This window comes from Hippoglossus stenolepis, chromosome 12 (genome assembly GCF_022539355.2).
Source record: "Hippoglossus stenolepis isolate QCI-W04-F060 chromosome 12, HSTE1.2, whole genome shotgun sequence".
Lineage (NCBI taxonomy): Eukaryota > Metazoa > Chordata > Actinopteri > Pleuronectiformes > Pleuronectidae > Hippoglossus > Hippoglossus stenolepis.
This window is the reverse complement of record NC_061494.1, coordinates 15612463-15629529: the sequence shown is the minus strand read 5'-3', so window position 1 is coordinate 15629529 and position 17067 is coordinate 15612463. Positions and strand designations below refer to the sequence as shown.

General features: G+C 37.8%; 1 protein-coding gene across 1 annotated transcript; it reads left to right on the top strand.

Annotated features, from left to right (window-relative positions):
• The first annotated feature begins 684 nt into the window (after window positions 1-684).
• On the top strand, window positions 685-5565 carry plek (pleckstrin). Its single transcript, XM_035173485.2, has 9 exons — window positions 685-1112; window positions 2935-3090; window positions 3225-3406; window positions 3692-3783; window positions 3894-4078; window positions 4503-4607; window positions 4915-4998; window positions 5097-5166; window positions 5305-5565. Exons 1-9 carry the CDS (start codon window positions 1071-1073, stop codon window positions 5442-5444), a joined length of 1056 nt encoding a protein of 351 aa, XP_035029376.1. The 5' UTR covers window positions 685-1070; the 3' UTR covers window positions 5445-5565.
• Window positions 5566-17067: the final 11502 nt, after the last annotated feature.

The following is a 17067-nucleotide window of genomic DNA, read 5'->3' as shown; positions in this document are numbered from 1 at the left end:
GAGAAAACTTTTTTTTTTGTCTATGCAAAACTGCAATATTCAAAATGTCTGATCTACTGTTTATCTCTGGTGGTTTTTCTAGTTTCTTTCATGTTACAGAACAGTGAAGAAAAAAACGCATCAGACAAAATAACAAGGCAAATACTCTCTATCATACACAGAAATGAAAGAAGCATAGGAGTACAGATCAAATGCATAAAAACATTTTTTAAATTATACAAACAGAATAAAAGCTCAAGTAATCAAACGATTACAAATTTTAAATCTAATTAAAGTGCAAGAAATTAAGTCATTAAGTGAAGGCACTGGAAAATAGATTACAATTTTAATATAAAGCATAAAATATATATTTTGTGAATATTTATATATATTTATTTTCAATATTTAAAAAAATATATTAGTAATACAAATTACATCATAAAAAAGTAATAGAAAAAGTAACAGTTAAATAATAATAACAAAAATATAAGAACATATCAGCACAAATTGATGAAAGCCAATTTAGGAAATAAAAGTCAATTTAAATACAGATGGATAGCACAGAGCTAACGGATATGATTGGTTGGTCAAAGCACAGACACAATACGAAAAGTGCCTTAAAATGTGGGAGGGAGGGGCGTAGAAAAAAGAGGACATCAAGCAGAAATAGCTTGAGAGGAAGTCCAGTGAAGGGAATTACTCAACCATAGCCACAGAGGAGAAGATTAATCTATATTTGAATGTGGTTAAACTTGGCACATTTACTGTAAGACCATTGGTAAGATAAGTATTTTAGACCAAATTAAAAATGTCCATAGGCTAATCATGCCTATTTAACCCTAATTTATTCAATTTAAAGACATTAGTGAAAGAGCAGCACGAAGCTGTAACTAAAAACAGAGAAGAGGAAGCTGGGACACCTTTCAGTGCTGTCAGACACCAGCACAACTTCCTGCTTGTGAGTCAGTTCGTGTGTATTTTGTGGTTTTGACACGGACGCAGAGGTAGAGAGAGATAGAAAGAGAGGATTGTTGAGTGCAGTTCGACAGTCACTAAAAGAGTTGCAGCCGACAGCAGCGGAGAGCAGAAGAATGGAGCCAGAGGAGATCAGGGAGGGATATTTGGTGAAAAAGGTAAGAGCTGCCAGAAAACACTGTACGAGTCCAAGTTCCTCCTTCAGCTCCTGCATTTGTTTGACCTTGTTCAAGTCTAACAATTAAATTTAAGCAGAAATAACATTAAAATTGGAAACTGTATTGCTGCTAGAATAAAAAAGTTAAGACATTCTGACATTTTAAATCACCAGAGATACTTCACAGTAATACACTCAATATTTATCAGTGTATTAGATACAAAATACTGGATTCAAAGTTGCAATAAAAAGTGTGGGTCACAGAATAATACTACCACTTTTAAGTTTGCAAACCAAGATTAGGTTAGTATTGTTTCACATCACACCACCTACAGGAATAGTTGTGCCGGTGATGAAAGTTGCTGCATAATTCTCACAAATAGTATTCTGTTCCTCAGTTGCAACAAAAACTCAAGTTCCTGCTTCTCTTCAGAAACCACATTAAAACGAGGAACACGTTTTCTACCTACATTTCGTTTTATAGACTGAGCCAGGTGTGACTTTTTGTTTCACCAACACCCTCAACATGAAAACCTCATATATCTATTAACTTTACTTTAATCAACTTGCTTTCCATGCCCAGTTTTAATATTCTTAAAAATGTGTGAATCTTACTGTATTACCCTGTGTACACTTTATGTTGTTTTCATTTCGTTCCAAAGCACTTTGGTAAATCTTCTGCATTTTAACGTTATGGGCGCCACAACTGTGCGTAATGGGCACAGCTAAAGGCGTTGTCATAAAACATTCATCATCAAGGACAGAGTGGTGGAACAGTCAGAGGTGTCAGGAAGAGGTTGATGAGTGGTGTGTGAGCTCACACTTACAAAACAGATGTGTAAGTAACACAACATGTGTTAATTTTTAACACTAGTGTGTCTAGTTAAGGACAACACGTTTTGTGTTGCTTTTAACACAATCAGTGTGTTAGAAAATTTAACACATGACGTTGTTACATATTTAAACACAAAAATTTGGTAAGAATAACACAAATATGTGTTAAAAGTAACACAAAAATGTTTATATAATTTTTTTTTATTGTTGCTATGCTAAAATTGCAATAAAATGCTCAAATTAAAACAACTGCATAACATTCAGGTGACTTTTATTTAAACCATTAAATCATCTTACATACAAAACTGATATACAGATCAAATCAATTTCATTCACACAAAAATAATAATTTTCAAGCCAACAAACTCCCCCAACCAATCTTTTACAATATCTGTGGGATACAGCAACATACATTCTTGGTCAGTAGATGGATAATAACCCAATGTAAACTGGAATAAAGGTCTGTTTGACAAAAATGACCACTGTACACAAACCCTTTACAGGCATACAATATAGTAAATATAGTAACAACTCATTTGCAATTGTCAAGTTAGGTTTTATTTGTATCTATATTGTATATAAAGCACTTTGAGCTGCATTTCTTGTATGAAAGGTGCTATACAAATAAAGTTGTTTATTATTATTATTACTATTATTATAATTATTATAGGCTAAATACCAGTAAGGATCGATCAGGCTAACAAGTAAATTCTGTGCAGCTAAACCCTGGCTACAGTTGCCTGTTCTATATCAGCGTCAAATATACATCTATGTGCCACATTTACTCCCAAAGTTAGAATGAGACGTTCTGTGATATTTGAGACGAATATCCAGATCAAAATATGAGACACAAATACCTTCAGTGATTACAATGAGACGTTAGAATAGGTAGATCAAATACAACATGACCTTTGTAACAACTACTTCAACCTTCACTTGTGCACTTTAGCTAAAGGCCGCACACGGTCACCTGTCTCATTCATCTCCAGGGTACAGTGCTAAACTCTTGGAAGGCCGTGTGGGTGGTGCTGTCAGAAGATGGCGTGGAATTCTTCAAAAAGAAAACTGACCGTTCTCCGAAAGGAATGATCCCAATGAAGGGAGCAACACTCGTCAGTCCGTGTCAGGATTTTGGCAAAAGGACGGTAAGAAAGTCTTGAGTATACGCTATAACAACAAAGAACAACAGGAATTGTCACTGTTGTTGATTTTCCTCATATCTAAGACGAGAAGGAGAAAACATTTTAACAGCCTGACTGACTGATAATGCTCCGTTTAGCTGGTTTTCAAGTTGACCACGGAAAAGAAGCAGGATCACTTCTTCCAAGCTTCACATGTGGAGGAGAGAGAGTTTTGGGTCAAGGACATCAAGAGAGCCATGACCTGCCTGCAGGGGGGGAAAAAGTTTGCCAGGAAGTCGACCAGACGCTCCATCCGCCTGGCCGACACGATTAACCTCACGTACGTTCTGTGACATCTTGCTTGTGAAATGCTAACTGTTGCCAATCAAGACATTGAGTCACAGTTAAACTTAAGCCAACGTAACTGAAAAGTCAGAAGCTGATGAGAAACCTGCAAAAGGGATCCTATTATTTACTCACAAACATGATATGTGTTTCTGAACATCACACATTCACATGGTGTTATTTTATACACGGGGGGTTTTAACACAGGGGTTTAGTAAATGGTACATTTGTTGTACTTTGTAGTGACTAAAGACAAGTTGGGTTTACATTGCGTTTGCAGTGAGCTGTACACACTAATGAAAGACCAGGATGATGGAGTGAAAGAGTTGAAACTGGAGCAGGAGAACCGAGTCTTCAATCACTGTTTCACAGGTACTGTTGTCTGGGTTTTATTGATGCTACATGTTTGAAAGAATTTCTGTTTCTCTTTATAACCTCATAATGGCCTCACCATTTTTCTCTCCTTCACTGTTTTGTCTCAGGTGTGACGGTGGTGGATTGGCTGATTTCAATGGAGAAAGCAAGAAACAGGCCTGAGGCCCTTATGTTAGCAGCAGGGCTCCTGAATGAGGGTTTTGTGCAGCCTGCAGGTGACCGGGCCAAAGACGGGGCAGAGAGCGCAGAGCTGACGACCTTCTTAGATCAGACAGACGCTCTGTACTACTTTGTAAGTTCAGATGAGAGTCAAAAAGTACTCTCTGACAAAATATGTTGATATATATGATTGGAAATGATTTATTTGTCTTTTTCCTGCAAGACAAATACAGGAGAGCAATGGAAATCTGTATTCATGTGATTGGAAAAGAGCTCAAATATGAAAACTTGTTTGACAGAATAATATAAAATAATATAAAAAATATATTTCGTAGTATCTTCAAGTTCTATATATTTGGTTGTTTGTATTTTATATTTTATTAGTAGTTATCCATTATAAAGTTTATGGTTAAAATAACAAGCCCAAAATACATTAGCCTACTTAGTCATGAAGCTTTGGCACCTATAATATATATATATACTCTCTAAAATCGGTACAGGTGTTAGAGAGTAATCTATATCGGTCGGGTTCTTATATGTATGTATTTTTGTGACAGGCCGACAGTGGGTTCTTCTGTGAAGGCTACTCCAGTGATGAAGATGTGCTTCTGAAGGAGGAATTCAGAGGAAATATCATAAAACAAGGGTGTTTACTTAAACAGGTGAATTTTACTGTGTTTTTCTGATTTGACACTGTTGATTTACACGACTTAGATCTTTGACTTAGATCAAATATTATAATAAGTATCTCCAGATGAAAGGCCATCTCTGCTATACTGTCCAAATGCAAAACATGACACAGATTATATTAGCCGTCACATTTATACACTATTATGTAGAGTAAAAATAACACACACAGCTGGCCAGCTACAGTTATCTCAAGTAACATGTTACATCTGCTGTAAGAGGAAGTGTGCTTCACATTTTCTTTTTTACACTTCCTGCAACTGTTGTGTTCTTTTATCACAGGGACACAGGCGAAAAAACTGGAAGGTGCGAAAGTTCATCCTGAGAGATGACCCTGCTTTTATGCATTATTATGATCCCACCAAGGTAAAGAGGCAGTCAGCCATTACCCTCACCCACATACAGTGCTAAAATCTAGAAATGAGAAAGTCTGTGTATTTTCTTCCTTTCTTTCTCTGTGTCAGGGCGATGACCCTCTGGGCTCCATCCATCTCCGTGGCTCTGTGATTACAGCGGTGGAGTTTGTCCCTGATGGTGAGTGACAACAATGCCACGGGACACATGTAGCCCGCCTGCTTCCCCTCTGCGGCCGGGAAATATAAATAGTGTTTACTGCCAGTGTGTTTCTCTTCCCCTTCTCTCCCTTTTTAACACCCTTTCTCGTCTCTTCAGCCAAAAAATACGACGTTGACGGCAACCTCTTCGAGATCATCACATCGGATGAGGTCCACTACTTCCTCCAAGCTGCCACCATCGAGGAGAGAAAGGAGTGGATCAAGGCGATACAGGCGGTGTCAAAGAGTGGCAAATAACAGGAGCAGCGGTGCGGAGCAGCCACGGTTAAACCTACTGATTGTAAAAGCTTGATAGATCACTCATTACATTAAACTGTGTGTCAAACATAGACTGTATATAAACAACTCACAACTAAAACATCTTAATCTTTCTGCCTTCTAAATCAAACAATCTTTCTGTGAAGTATGTAACTCACCAAAAGAGAAATGAACGTTATATCATCAAATCTAACTGTATTGAAATGTCGAACTAATGCCTGATTTAAGTTTAGTGTGTCACAGTTCAGTGATATATTGTTAAACCTGTAGCACTTTACACTCCAGCTCAGTAATAACAAGGTTATAAGGTTTAACATCTTGGGAGCAAAGACCTGATAACATCATGGACATTACACAGTGAATTACATTCATATTTTGAAAACAATGACAATGTTTTAAGGTTAAGTATGATGTTTTTTTTATTTTCTATAATACAGCAACATTAGGGCAAGAACCTGAAAGTAACACAGGGAAGAACAGCTTTATAAAAAAGGAACAGAAAAATGGATGTAAATCCTATCGTAGAACAACAGTTAATACTAATAGTGAGACAACTAAAGGTTTTATTAATAGTGACACTACACAGTTAAGAGCAACCATGCTGTTATCTCTTTCATATAAATACCTTGAAATAATACCCTATTACAGAATTCAAACCTCATTATTATCAACAAGATATGACCTGTGTAATTACCCAGTATTTCTGTGTCCCCTAAATATAAGCCCATATTACCTTGTCAATAAAGACTCAAATTATTCTGTCCAAATACAATCATATTTTATAACTCATGCATCTGTACATACACAGTGTATTACAAGATACATGCGATAGTTTACTGGCTTGTTAAAATAGCGACTATTTCCTGAGATATATTACAAACATAGAAGAAATATAAAGCAGCTGTTTTTTCCTTGAACAACCAAACTGTCAGACACTGGAAACACTGCCTGTTTAAATATTAAAGGCAGTGACACAGTAAAAAAAAAAAATAGTTTTTTAGGTTCAAGGCCTTTTTTTCTGCCTGGTGTGGTTTTACTGATTCCTCCGTGTTCACTCATCTTTCTTCCTGAGTGTGAACTGAATCATTCACCGCCCTCACAGCTCAGTGTCACATTGTGGCTTGCACGCCTCCTGCATATGTGAGAACATTTATCAGTGACAAAAATGACTGGCTCAAGCCACAGTATGACTACATCAAAATGGCTACACTAAGAAAATACTTTGGTAGCATTTAAAATGATGGTAACTGAGGTCAAAATACAGGGGATGAATTCCAGTTCATTATTATTTCAATAATTTCAAAGTTTTCTTTTAATAGTAACAACATAATACCCTGACACTGAGCATAGCATAGTGTCATAAAATAATATAGTTATGTGTTTTGATTTGATCATACATGTACTTTTTGCTCATGTTTTGTAACCTTTAATAAAACTGTTTCCTCCAACATGTCATGCTGTATCACTATAGAGCACAACTCATTTTCTGTGACAATACCCAATGACACCAATCACCCACTTGCTCACTCACACAACTCGTGTTTCTTCTTCTTCTTCTTCTTCTTCTTCTTCTTCTTCTTCTTCTTCTTCTTCTTCTTCTTCTTCTTCTTCTTCTTCTGTTCGGTTTATTGGCGGGTGGCAACCAATGACAAGGTGCATTATTTACATCTACTGGATCTCAAATGTTGTTTTCTCAGTGCCTACTCTCCACTCTTCATGTGGCAGAGACCGGATTCCTTTGATTCAAAGGAAAAATTCAGAGATGTGAATTTGTTATATAAACTAAATAATATTATTCATGTTTGATGGAGGATGTTTTTTCATGAGAAGATGAAGAAGAAGACACAGTTGATGGCGGTGATAATGCACCTTGATGTTGGTTGCCAACCGCCAATAAACCAAAGAGTGTTTCATGGATTTTAACCATAATTATTGAATGTGTAGCTTATTTATAGATTCAGTGTGTTTTTTATAGGCATAAGCTAGTTTCAACTGCTGGTTTTAAAGCCATTGCCATAATCTCTTTTGAACAGAGTGTTTTTAGATTAATAAATTACTATCAAATATTATTGAATAAAACTAAAAAGAAATCACATGATGATAAATTTGCTTTTTTTTTCAAATAATTGTTATTGTTAATCGATCCAAAAACAAACATCAGTGTGGCTGCCAGCATGTGTGTGTGTTTTACCATTTAAACACATGAGGTCACTATACATCAACTTAAGTCTGCTGCTGTGACTCACAGCAAAGTGGGTTCTTACTTTCATTGGTTAGTGGACAATTTGCTGTACTTAGAAAACATGGTGAAAAGTAGGTGAGACTAATCAAACTGCGTACAGATTTGATGTACACAGGCTGTGATATATCAACACCCCGTGGGGCAGATCCCACATATTGTCTCATGACCTGGGTTTTGTACGTAGCTGCAGACAAATCAGAACAAACAAGTTACATTAAATTGGACCCCCCGGTGGTCAAATTCACACAACTAGGGATGTGGAGCCCATCACACTGGGAAGAAAACACAAACAATTCAATAAGGATGCTATCCCAGAATGGTCGCCAACTCACACATTCAGTCTTTGGTGGTTGTCGATAAAAGTCCTGAGTTCAACAACTGATGCCGTGACTATAAACCCCCACAACAATTGCTGAGTTCCCTGATGAAAACTATGTGAAAATACAGAATGCGGCTGAATGTGTTGTGTAGAAAATAAAGCCAAAGATGTTCTGTTGCACAGTGGGGCTTGATAGTTTCACAAATTGATTTTCAGAGGTTTAACCCTGTCTCTGCTATACAAAGTGAAGAAAAAGCAGAATCTATTAAAGCTCCCTCACTTGACACAAGGGAGAAATAAATAAACAAACAAGCCGACACACACACAGGAGAGCACTGTTCTCTCAAATCCTGCTCATGTGGATGTTTAAAAATGATTGTTTTTGTCTTCTGTTTCCAGCTCAACTTGGCCAAGTTGCCTACAATCATGTACCAGCAGCATTAATTATTAAAAAAAAATCGATTTTGTTTTAAATAACACTTTTTTAAAACACAGTTACAAAGTGCTTCACAATCAGCAAGTACAACAAATCTAAAAAAGACACGATGAAACAAATTAATTAGCTAGATCAAATCAAGAAAGGCTTTCAGAAGTATGTTTTGAAGTACTCATTTATACCTGGATAGATTTTACAACAACTCACATAAAATAATAATTGACTTTCTTGTTGAAGGACGTTCTGAGGTACTTCTATTAGCATTAAATATGGTAAATAAAATTAAAATAATTGACGTAAACAAACAACTCAGATAAAATAATAATTGACTTTCTGGTAGAAGGATGTTCTGAGGTACTACTTTCCGTATAAATAAGGTATATAGATAAAATTATTAAAGTAAGCAAACCATTAGGAAAAATCAGGCGTTTCAGTAGAAGTGTGTTTTAAAAAGGGGTCCAAATTAAGAGGTCATCATTGTGCTTCCTCCAGCTGTCAAGATCTTTTAATCTCGTTGTCATTAATTACACAATAATCATGATGCATCTTTGCGTCTCTCGAGTCATTTGACTGCACAAGTATAAAATATTGTTAAGTCTCAGTGCAGCATTGACTTACCTGGTTTGACAGATAGCATTTAAAGTGAGCAATACAATCTTTGTCTCGCCCATTAATACGAGTTGTGTTGGACCTCTACTGTGTGACTGACACTAAGGAAACACCAAAACAGAGATGACACATACTGCCATAGTAGATAACCAAGGTGACGCTTTGTAAATGAAATAAACAAACAATTATTTTTGTTGTTGAACCAAATGAGTTGCAAGTACAAAAGGTCTCGGATAAGGTCAACACTCTTTTGCGGCCTTGACACAGGCAAATTGTTCATTGTGAGTTTGTGTGGAAGTGCAGTCACAGAGCAGATAACTGAAATGACACGAAATATTAAACAACAGGTTTAGCAAGGAATACCACGTCTTTCTCTCTGGCCTGCAAAGAAACAACAAAAGTTTGTGTGTGGGATCGATGCAGAGTTTAATACAAGGGAGGAGTTACTTTCTCTGCAAGTCATACATGGCACTACCAAAGTCGAGGATATTTTGGGGCAAGGTGTTTTGAATGAAACCATCTGTGAGTAGCATCATCACTACCATGTGCCATCAGACATCTTGCTAAAGAGAAGCAGTTCCAACTGATTACGGGCGTTAGTGTGATATATGTTCATAAAATTGGTATGGCCTGTGAAGGATGTTGTGAATACTGAAATAGCCCTTGTTATGACAGAAAGCTCCTGATCCGCGGCTTAGTGCAAAATGGAAATGGTCCGAAAACATTCAGAGCCCTGTTTCGCTTGTAAATGGCCTTTTCAATGTACGCATTTATACCGAGATAGCATCAGGGACGTCAGACAGCTTCTGACTCATCTCTGAGGTTGTTCTGCTCTTAAACAACTTGGGCTTTTAGACTGAATCTGCACCCTGCTGTTGGATCATAGATTCTGCCCAGGCGGACTCTTTAAAGCATCTTCCACTAGCTGTTCAACATACACTGAATATGTCTGCGAGAGTGGACCTGTCACCAATAGAAACTAAAATGAGTGTGTGCTTTCTTTCTTTTATCTTCAAAGGTTGTGATGTGGGACTCACTGACAAACACATCGTCGTGGAGATGACGTTTTCTTTGCTCCACGGAAAGATGTACGTCATAATTGATCGTAAAAAAGTCATGTAGGTAGAAAAGAACACTACTATTGACATACTCTCATTGTTTCACAGGATATACTTTCCTACCCTGTCAAACATGACTACACAATGATATGCCACATGAAAACTGAGAGACATGACTTACTGATCTACAATGGGGCACTACCGTGTCTTTGATGAAAAGTAATATATTCAATTTGAAGCTGAGCTTTAATTCAATCATTCAATCCCACGCTTGAGAAAACAATGAATCCACAAAAACCTTCAATCAGAATTTAAAACAAAAGATCTGCAGAGTGAAGAGGTCTAACTGTTGAGATCAGGGCTAGACTTGCTATAGCTCGAGGTGGGACTCTGCTGAATGATGTGAAACGTTTACTTTGATCATCACAGACAAAAGATCTCTACCCAGTCAAACTGAGATTGATAGAGGCATAAATCAGTGTTGCATTATGAGCAGAGGACACAAAAGGAGGATGGGTGCAGCCACTTGGAAGAAAAGCAGAGGAAGATGTGGAGGGGATAGAAGGGAAGGAGGCTCCCTCCTGCATCTAAAGCAGATATGGAAAAAGAGAAAATTTCAGATCAACCATAGGCCAGTTTGACCTCCTGAAGATCTGGCTGAGGTGCAGCCTTGAGCTTCTTCATCACATGGTGACATTCAACATGTTTGCTCCTCCATGTGGAAATACTCAAGGTTCCCCATGGGAGGACACACTGTGGCTGATCCATTCCACCGGAAAGAGCTGTTTTACATATTAATGCCTCAGGTTTGCCGGGGAGAAGCTGCTTAGCATGATGTTTGGAAATAATATATCAAGTCTGCTGCCATTGATGGATACAAAAATCTTTAATGAAAGGACAGATTTGATTGAATTTTGTGCAAAAGTGAACACATGATTCGAAATAAATCTTTCCTCTTATCCCATTTATGTCCCTCCATTTGTCCTTGTCTACCTGCAAAACCAATTAATTAATGACGTGATCTCTCCCCTGACCTCTGACCTGTAATAATAACCCTTTTGAAACAGTGCCTTATCACAAGTGCACCTGTGATACTGTGTTGAAAATCCTTTTCCATCCCTGCCATCTCGATCCTAAACACAAAACAACTTATTTATCTTTCCAATATTACTATAACACCGTTTACCCTTTCCTCGACAGAGAGAGGGTGGTCATTATTTCAAGAGGAAGCTGCTTGTTAGAGACCAAAGCCAACATGTTTTTTGTCCTTTTTTCTGAGCAGTACAGTCACCCAGTGTAATGCACTTTGAGCTGCCATGTTTGATTTTACAACGAGGAACAGGTGAACAAGGTCATGGTGGAAGCTACCTCAGTCTGAAATATCTACTTTACACTCAATAAATATATATATTCTGACTGGATGACATCTCCTCGGTTTGTCTTTGAATATGAACCAAGAGCCACAATTCTATTATATTAATCATAGTATTGACATAGGCTCCTATTTCATGTTAATTATATCATACCTACAATAATGAAAATGATGTTGGTTACAGCACTTGGCAACAAGTGGATTAAAGTTGATGTTTACTTTACCAGAACGTGAATAACAAGAAGGCAATACTTCCTCAGTATGACTTTAATAGGATCACATTCAGAGGTTCATCTATTGACTGTAACATTGAGACTTAAAACCATTTTCTGTCGTGTTAAGTTACAAAATTCACAATTTGCTTTTTATCTCAACAACTTGAATTCTGTACTAACTGTCTGGATTGAAAGTCTAGTTGATATCCCATTAAAATTATCCACAAACAGAGCGTGTGTGTATGTTTATGACACTGTTCTGACCCATATTGTTATATATTATTAATTTAAGTTAACTCTTCTCTAATAGTCCTATTATTAATCTATCATAATTATTTACAAAGGATGTGATACATTTGTATCTGTATACCTCAATGCAACGCTATACATACATATACAAGCAACAGAATCAAGCATTTCTGTCGGAATGGGTAAGTATTTTTATTTGTACTATTATCCTGTAGGATCTTAAACATTTCACACTCACACACACACATGCACATGCACTATGTCTCTTATTTTTCTTTTCCCCTCTCTTATTCCTGGAAGGAGAAGCTATTTCCAAAGCCAACAAACCAAAACACTTAATTTTCCATTGCTCTGAACGCCTCTCTTTTGCACCAGAGGGGCTCATTGGATTTGTGCTGCAACTGTCCAGCCCGCAATAAATGACCGAAACAATAGAGTGTAAAGAAACGAGCTTGGTCAAAACAGCACGTACATGATAACAAATGTCAAAATAGTGCTCTTAATTATTAACCTTTTTGTTTAAGTTGAATATATAAACAATTGTTACGTTTTATCCAATGTACCTGAATATGTTGGATCACAATAGGACTAAAGGAAATTTTAAATTATGATAGAAGATTAAGGATAGAAAATCTCCGACAAATAGAAATCTTTTTTACGCTTTGATACACTCGCTATCCTAAAGTAATCAGAAATAAATTCCTCATATCAACAGAGTGTCTGACTATGTCTTTCTCTTTACTGCAGATGGTAACAAACAGATGTAATCGACACAGGCCTCAATCCTGCAGGTGTTTGAGCTGGTGAGATTGATATTGATGGAAGGTGCTGGCAGGGAATTGATACGTGATGAGAACACCTGCTTTGCTTTGCTTACTTGTTCCACAGTGGTTACCATCAGGACCTTGACAGGCTGTCATCACTACGCTGTCAACATCCTTAGAGCATGGAGCCACAGATACTTCTCATGACATCGTGGGACGGATGATTTATGATTGATGAGTCTAAAACAGTATATTTTGCTCAGCTGGAGGAAGATTTGAATGACATCTACACTGTGCCTTATTTACGCCCTGCAACATTATCACGGTTGAGTTTTTCCATGTGAAAAATTGTAATTATTGACAAACAGGACATTTTAATCAACCGTATGGTCGACATGTGCAGTACTGCAGGATCAATTTTCAAACGCCCCCTAAAAAAAGCAAAAAAATTTTTAAAGATCGTGAAACTCAGACAACATGGAGTAAATGCCGACCTAGTTTGATTTTAAAGAGCAAACATGTTATATCTTATATGTAAGTGAAAAATACGACCAATTTTAAGAACAATCAATAACAGGGTTGTGCTTCAAAATAAAAAGACATAACTTCCTCTGAGTTCAACCATTGACGTTTGGAGACGCCAGTAGAACAAAGGTCAGGGGGACAAATGGGCGGTTGTTCATTTAAGCTGTTGAAGAAACAGTATTGATCTAATTGTTCTCTGGTTAGCTCAAACCGAGCCTGAAATCAGGATCATTATTCATGATCGACCAATGATTTGCTGTCACACGACGTCTTCTTGCCGGCAAAGCTTTGGGCCATGTGAGGTTAGGGAAGAGCACATTAAACTGCTATTAAGAGATGGGGGCCTCGATGGCCTGGTTTGATGTCTAATTGTCATTTGTCTGCTGATCATGGTCGCTCCTGGCAAGATGTACTGATGATCTGCAGAGGAGAACCATGCCTCTGTTTCTTCATGAAAGGGAACGGAGAGTGGAGGGAAAAAGCATATTTTCCTTCCTTTAGAGGAAGCACTCTCCTCCTGGTCTTTTAGGAAGAGGCAGACGATGGTTGGCTTACCTATAATCATAAGAAAACGTTTTTCATTTCAGTCTTGAAACCAATAATTGTGCTACTTTCGAGCTTGCAGAGGATTAATGCACTAACAGAGCTTTGTGCAGTGAGAATTTGGAACAAATGAAACAAACAGAACGAGGGCAGAGAAGTGGGTTATGCTTTGTAATCCTGATTCGTGTTGACAGGGCTTTTTGCCGAGAGTCTGGGTCAACATTGGTGTGAATCCAAGCTGACTGCAGCTGTCAGCGAATATTCCAGCTAAGTTTTTAGAGCCAACTAACAGACATGCTGATTGCAAGACTTAATGCTGGATTTTCAGTGGATATGTTTCATGCAGAAATTACTTATCACAGTTGGTGGCATAATCAGGCTCATTGTAAGAAGTTGAGTCACACTGAAGATAGATGTGGCAGAATAAAGGAAGACCAGGGAAAATACAACTCATCAACCAGCAGATCGACATCGGCACTGATTGTATAGGATGCAGATTGAGCCCCTTGCTGAAGGTCAAGCATTGTCAGAATGCCACATGATATCTGCACAGTGTTTTCAGTCAGGTGTGTCCCGTCATGGCAGGAGTTCATCCACCTGCAACATGAGTATTTCCTGGTGCCCAACAAAAAGAATCACTCCAGAAACGTCAAAAAAAATACAATTAAGGGAATGTTGTGCCAGGTTTGTGATATTTTAATCCAATCTGGAATGTTACCTCACTTTACAGAAGATACAACTCAGGTTTGACCAGGAAATGTCGTACGTACTGACGTATTCCCACAAAATCCAATATTCATTCTTTTAACTCCTCAGTACGCATTGAACCCAATGGAAATACATGACACAGCATTGATTATAGTACAGCCTGCCACCAAAATCCCCAGTTGCTGGGGGGTACATGGATATACTGTCAGATGTAATCTTATAGAATTGTAATCCTGCATTTCTGCTGTAATGGGAAACAGGGGAAAAAAACACCTCAGTCAGGGGCCAGTGCACACAGACTAATGGGGACAATAAGCAAGGGCTCCGATGATGATACATAAACATTTCCCAGCATTGAGCAACAAGGCTGCGAGAAAATGTGCATAAGAGGCGACAATCCTCACAAGCTGTTGACAAACTAAACAGCAATGTAATGGGTCAGTTTGGAGAAACATGACTAATCTCATAGCGAAACAATAAGAGTGACACACACCATGCATTAGTCTGATAAGAAAAAAGGTCAGCGTGTGCAAGTCAATTTCTTCCAGCTAATATCTTACTAATACTGTTCACAGGCGGCAGCTTGTTAATCTGTCTGTGTGTGAATGAGACTCTGAATGCTCTGAAAAATGGTTGTAAGACCAGATTCTTATAATTCTACATAATTATTTCAATTCATTGTTCAAACTATTTGTAATTAATGAATTGTAATGAGATTGAAGCTTGAAGGTTCACCACTTCTCTGGTGGTTCACATCCAAGAGCAACTATAAAAGCACTGCTACTTTACTGGCAATATAGAACATGCTGTAATAGTCAACAAATCCCATGAAAGGACTGACACCTACTGTGCATTAGTCCACATCTCCCAACATGCATTTAGCTTCAAGCCGCAAGACCATGTGTGGCTAAAATACATATCACAAAGAGCCAGAGCTCAACATGAGTGAGCCTTTTGGGAACATTGAACATTGAAATGCTCCTGGTATTTCTGTCTAACATGTGTACATTCAAGTTTGTAGAAATATTTTTACTACAAATATTTGGCAATTAACAGTACAGAAAAACTATATATTTCTAAATGTTTTGGTCCTTCTTTTTTAAATCTATTTTAATCCTTTGTAAATTGGCTTTGAGTTTCCTTGAGAAGGGCTATATAAATAAAATGAAATTTTTCTTATATTATTACATTTGTATATGTAGTTAAACGATTAGAAATGCTTTTTTAATGACTGTAGTTAGTTGCAATTAATCACAAATTTATTTCAGCTTAATTTTGATTAATGAATAAATCCAAAAACGTGGTAGTGAGGTAATGTGAAGAGGAGTGGATATAATATTCTTCATGAAAATGTATTTAACAAGTTGGGTTACATGTTAAATATTAAAAACACATTCAAATATATAAGATAAAATACAATACATAAGACATGTCGACTGTACAGATTTATTCACCCACAAGGTTATGCAATATACATGAAAACACAAATTAAACATGTGAGATAAATAACACAAATGTACTCAAACTAACATTTGTCCATGTTTTGCTAAATCATGCTCAATAAATCTCACTCAAAATCTTACAGGAATAAAATGGACCACAATTAAAAGATATTTCCAGGTTGGTCTTTTTATGTTTTAAGATACACAATTTTACACCAGTTATACTGAGTTCAACCAGTTGCTGGGACACGTGTTGCCATTATTTCAAATGACAAAGGCAGCTCGCTTCTTCAGCACAGTTTTCCCAGAGAGGAAAAGCTAACTCACAAAGCACTGATGTGGCAGCTGTTGCCACCTGCTTGTGAGCAAGGCAGGGCACCTCGTCGCATGTGCTCCAGTGTGTTTGGATCACCGCAGTAGGGAACAATCCTCCATGCTAATGTCGAGCTCTACTTTGTAGCAGTGCACACGTTTGTTAATACAGTCTCTGTCCTTGAGGGATTCAGACTCAGAGATTCTTTATTCTGTGGAGGTTCAATCGTTTCCACTGCACCTCAGCTCCGTACATCCTTAAACCCAGAACCAGCAATGAACTTGTTTCATTGTTTTGTCCTTGTGTTTCTATATATCTACGGTGAGGGTCTGCTTGAACCTCAGTGTGAAGTGCCATAAAGTGGGAAGCACCACTGACCCTCTAAAACCTCTCTTACTTACTCTGCTGATAATGTCGCTGAAAGTGATGAGTCTCACCTGAGAGAGAGAGAGAGAGGGGAGGGAGGAGAGAGACGGGGAGAGGGTGAGGGTTACCTGCAAGGCTCCAGCAGTTTGTCCAGCTCAGCCTTTGTTGGCATGGTGACGCTGGTTTCCTGCACAGTGCCAGTGGATGAATTAGTGGCTGTTGCTTTCACTTAGACTCGCTTCCCCATCTCCAGAGTAGAGTTCCATCTCGTCGACAAATCTTGGGGGGACATGAGTCTTCAGCTAATGTGCAACTTGCTGTTTGTTGGAGTGCTGCGGGGATGTGCCTGAAGGGCAGAGAAGCTGTGACAGAGCTTTGGATGCTACTTGTGATGCATGGCAAGCGTTCACATGGCAGCTGTCTTTCCACTGCAATTTCATT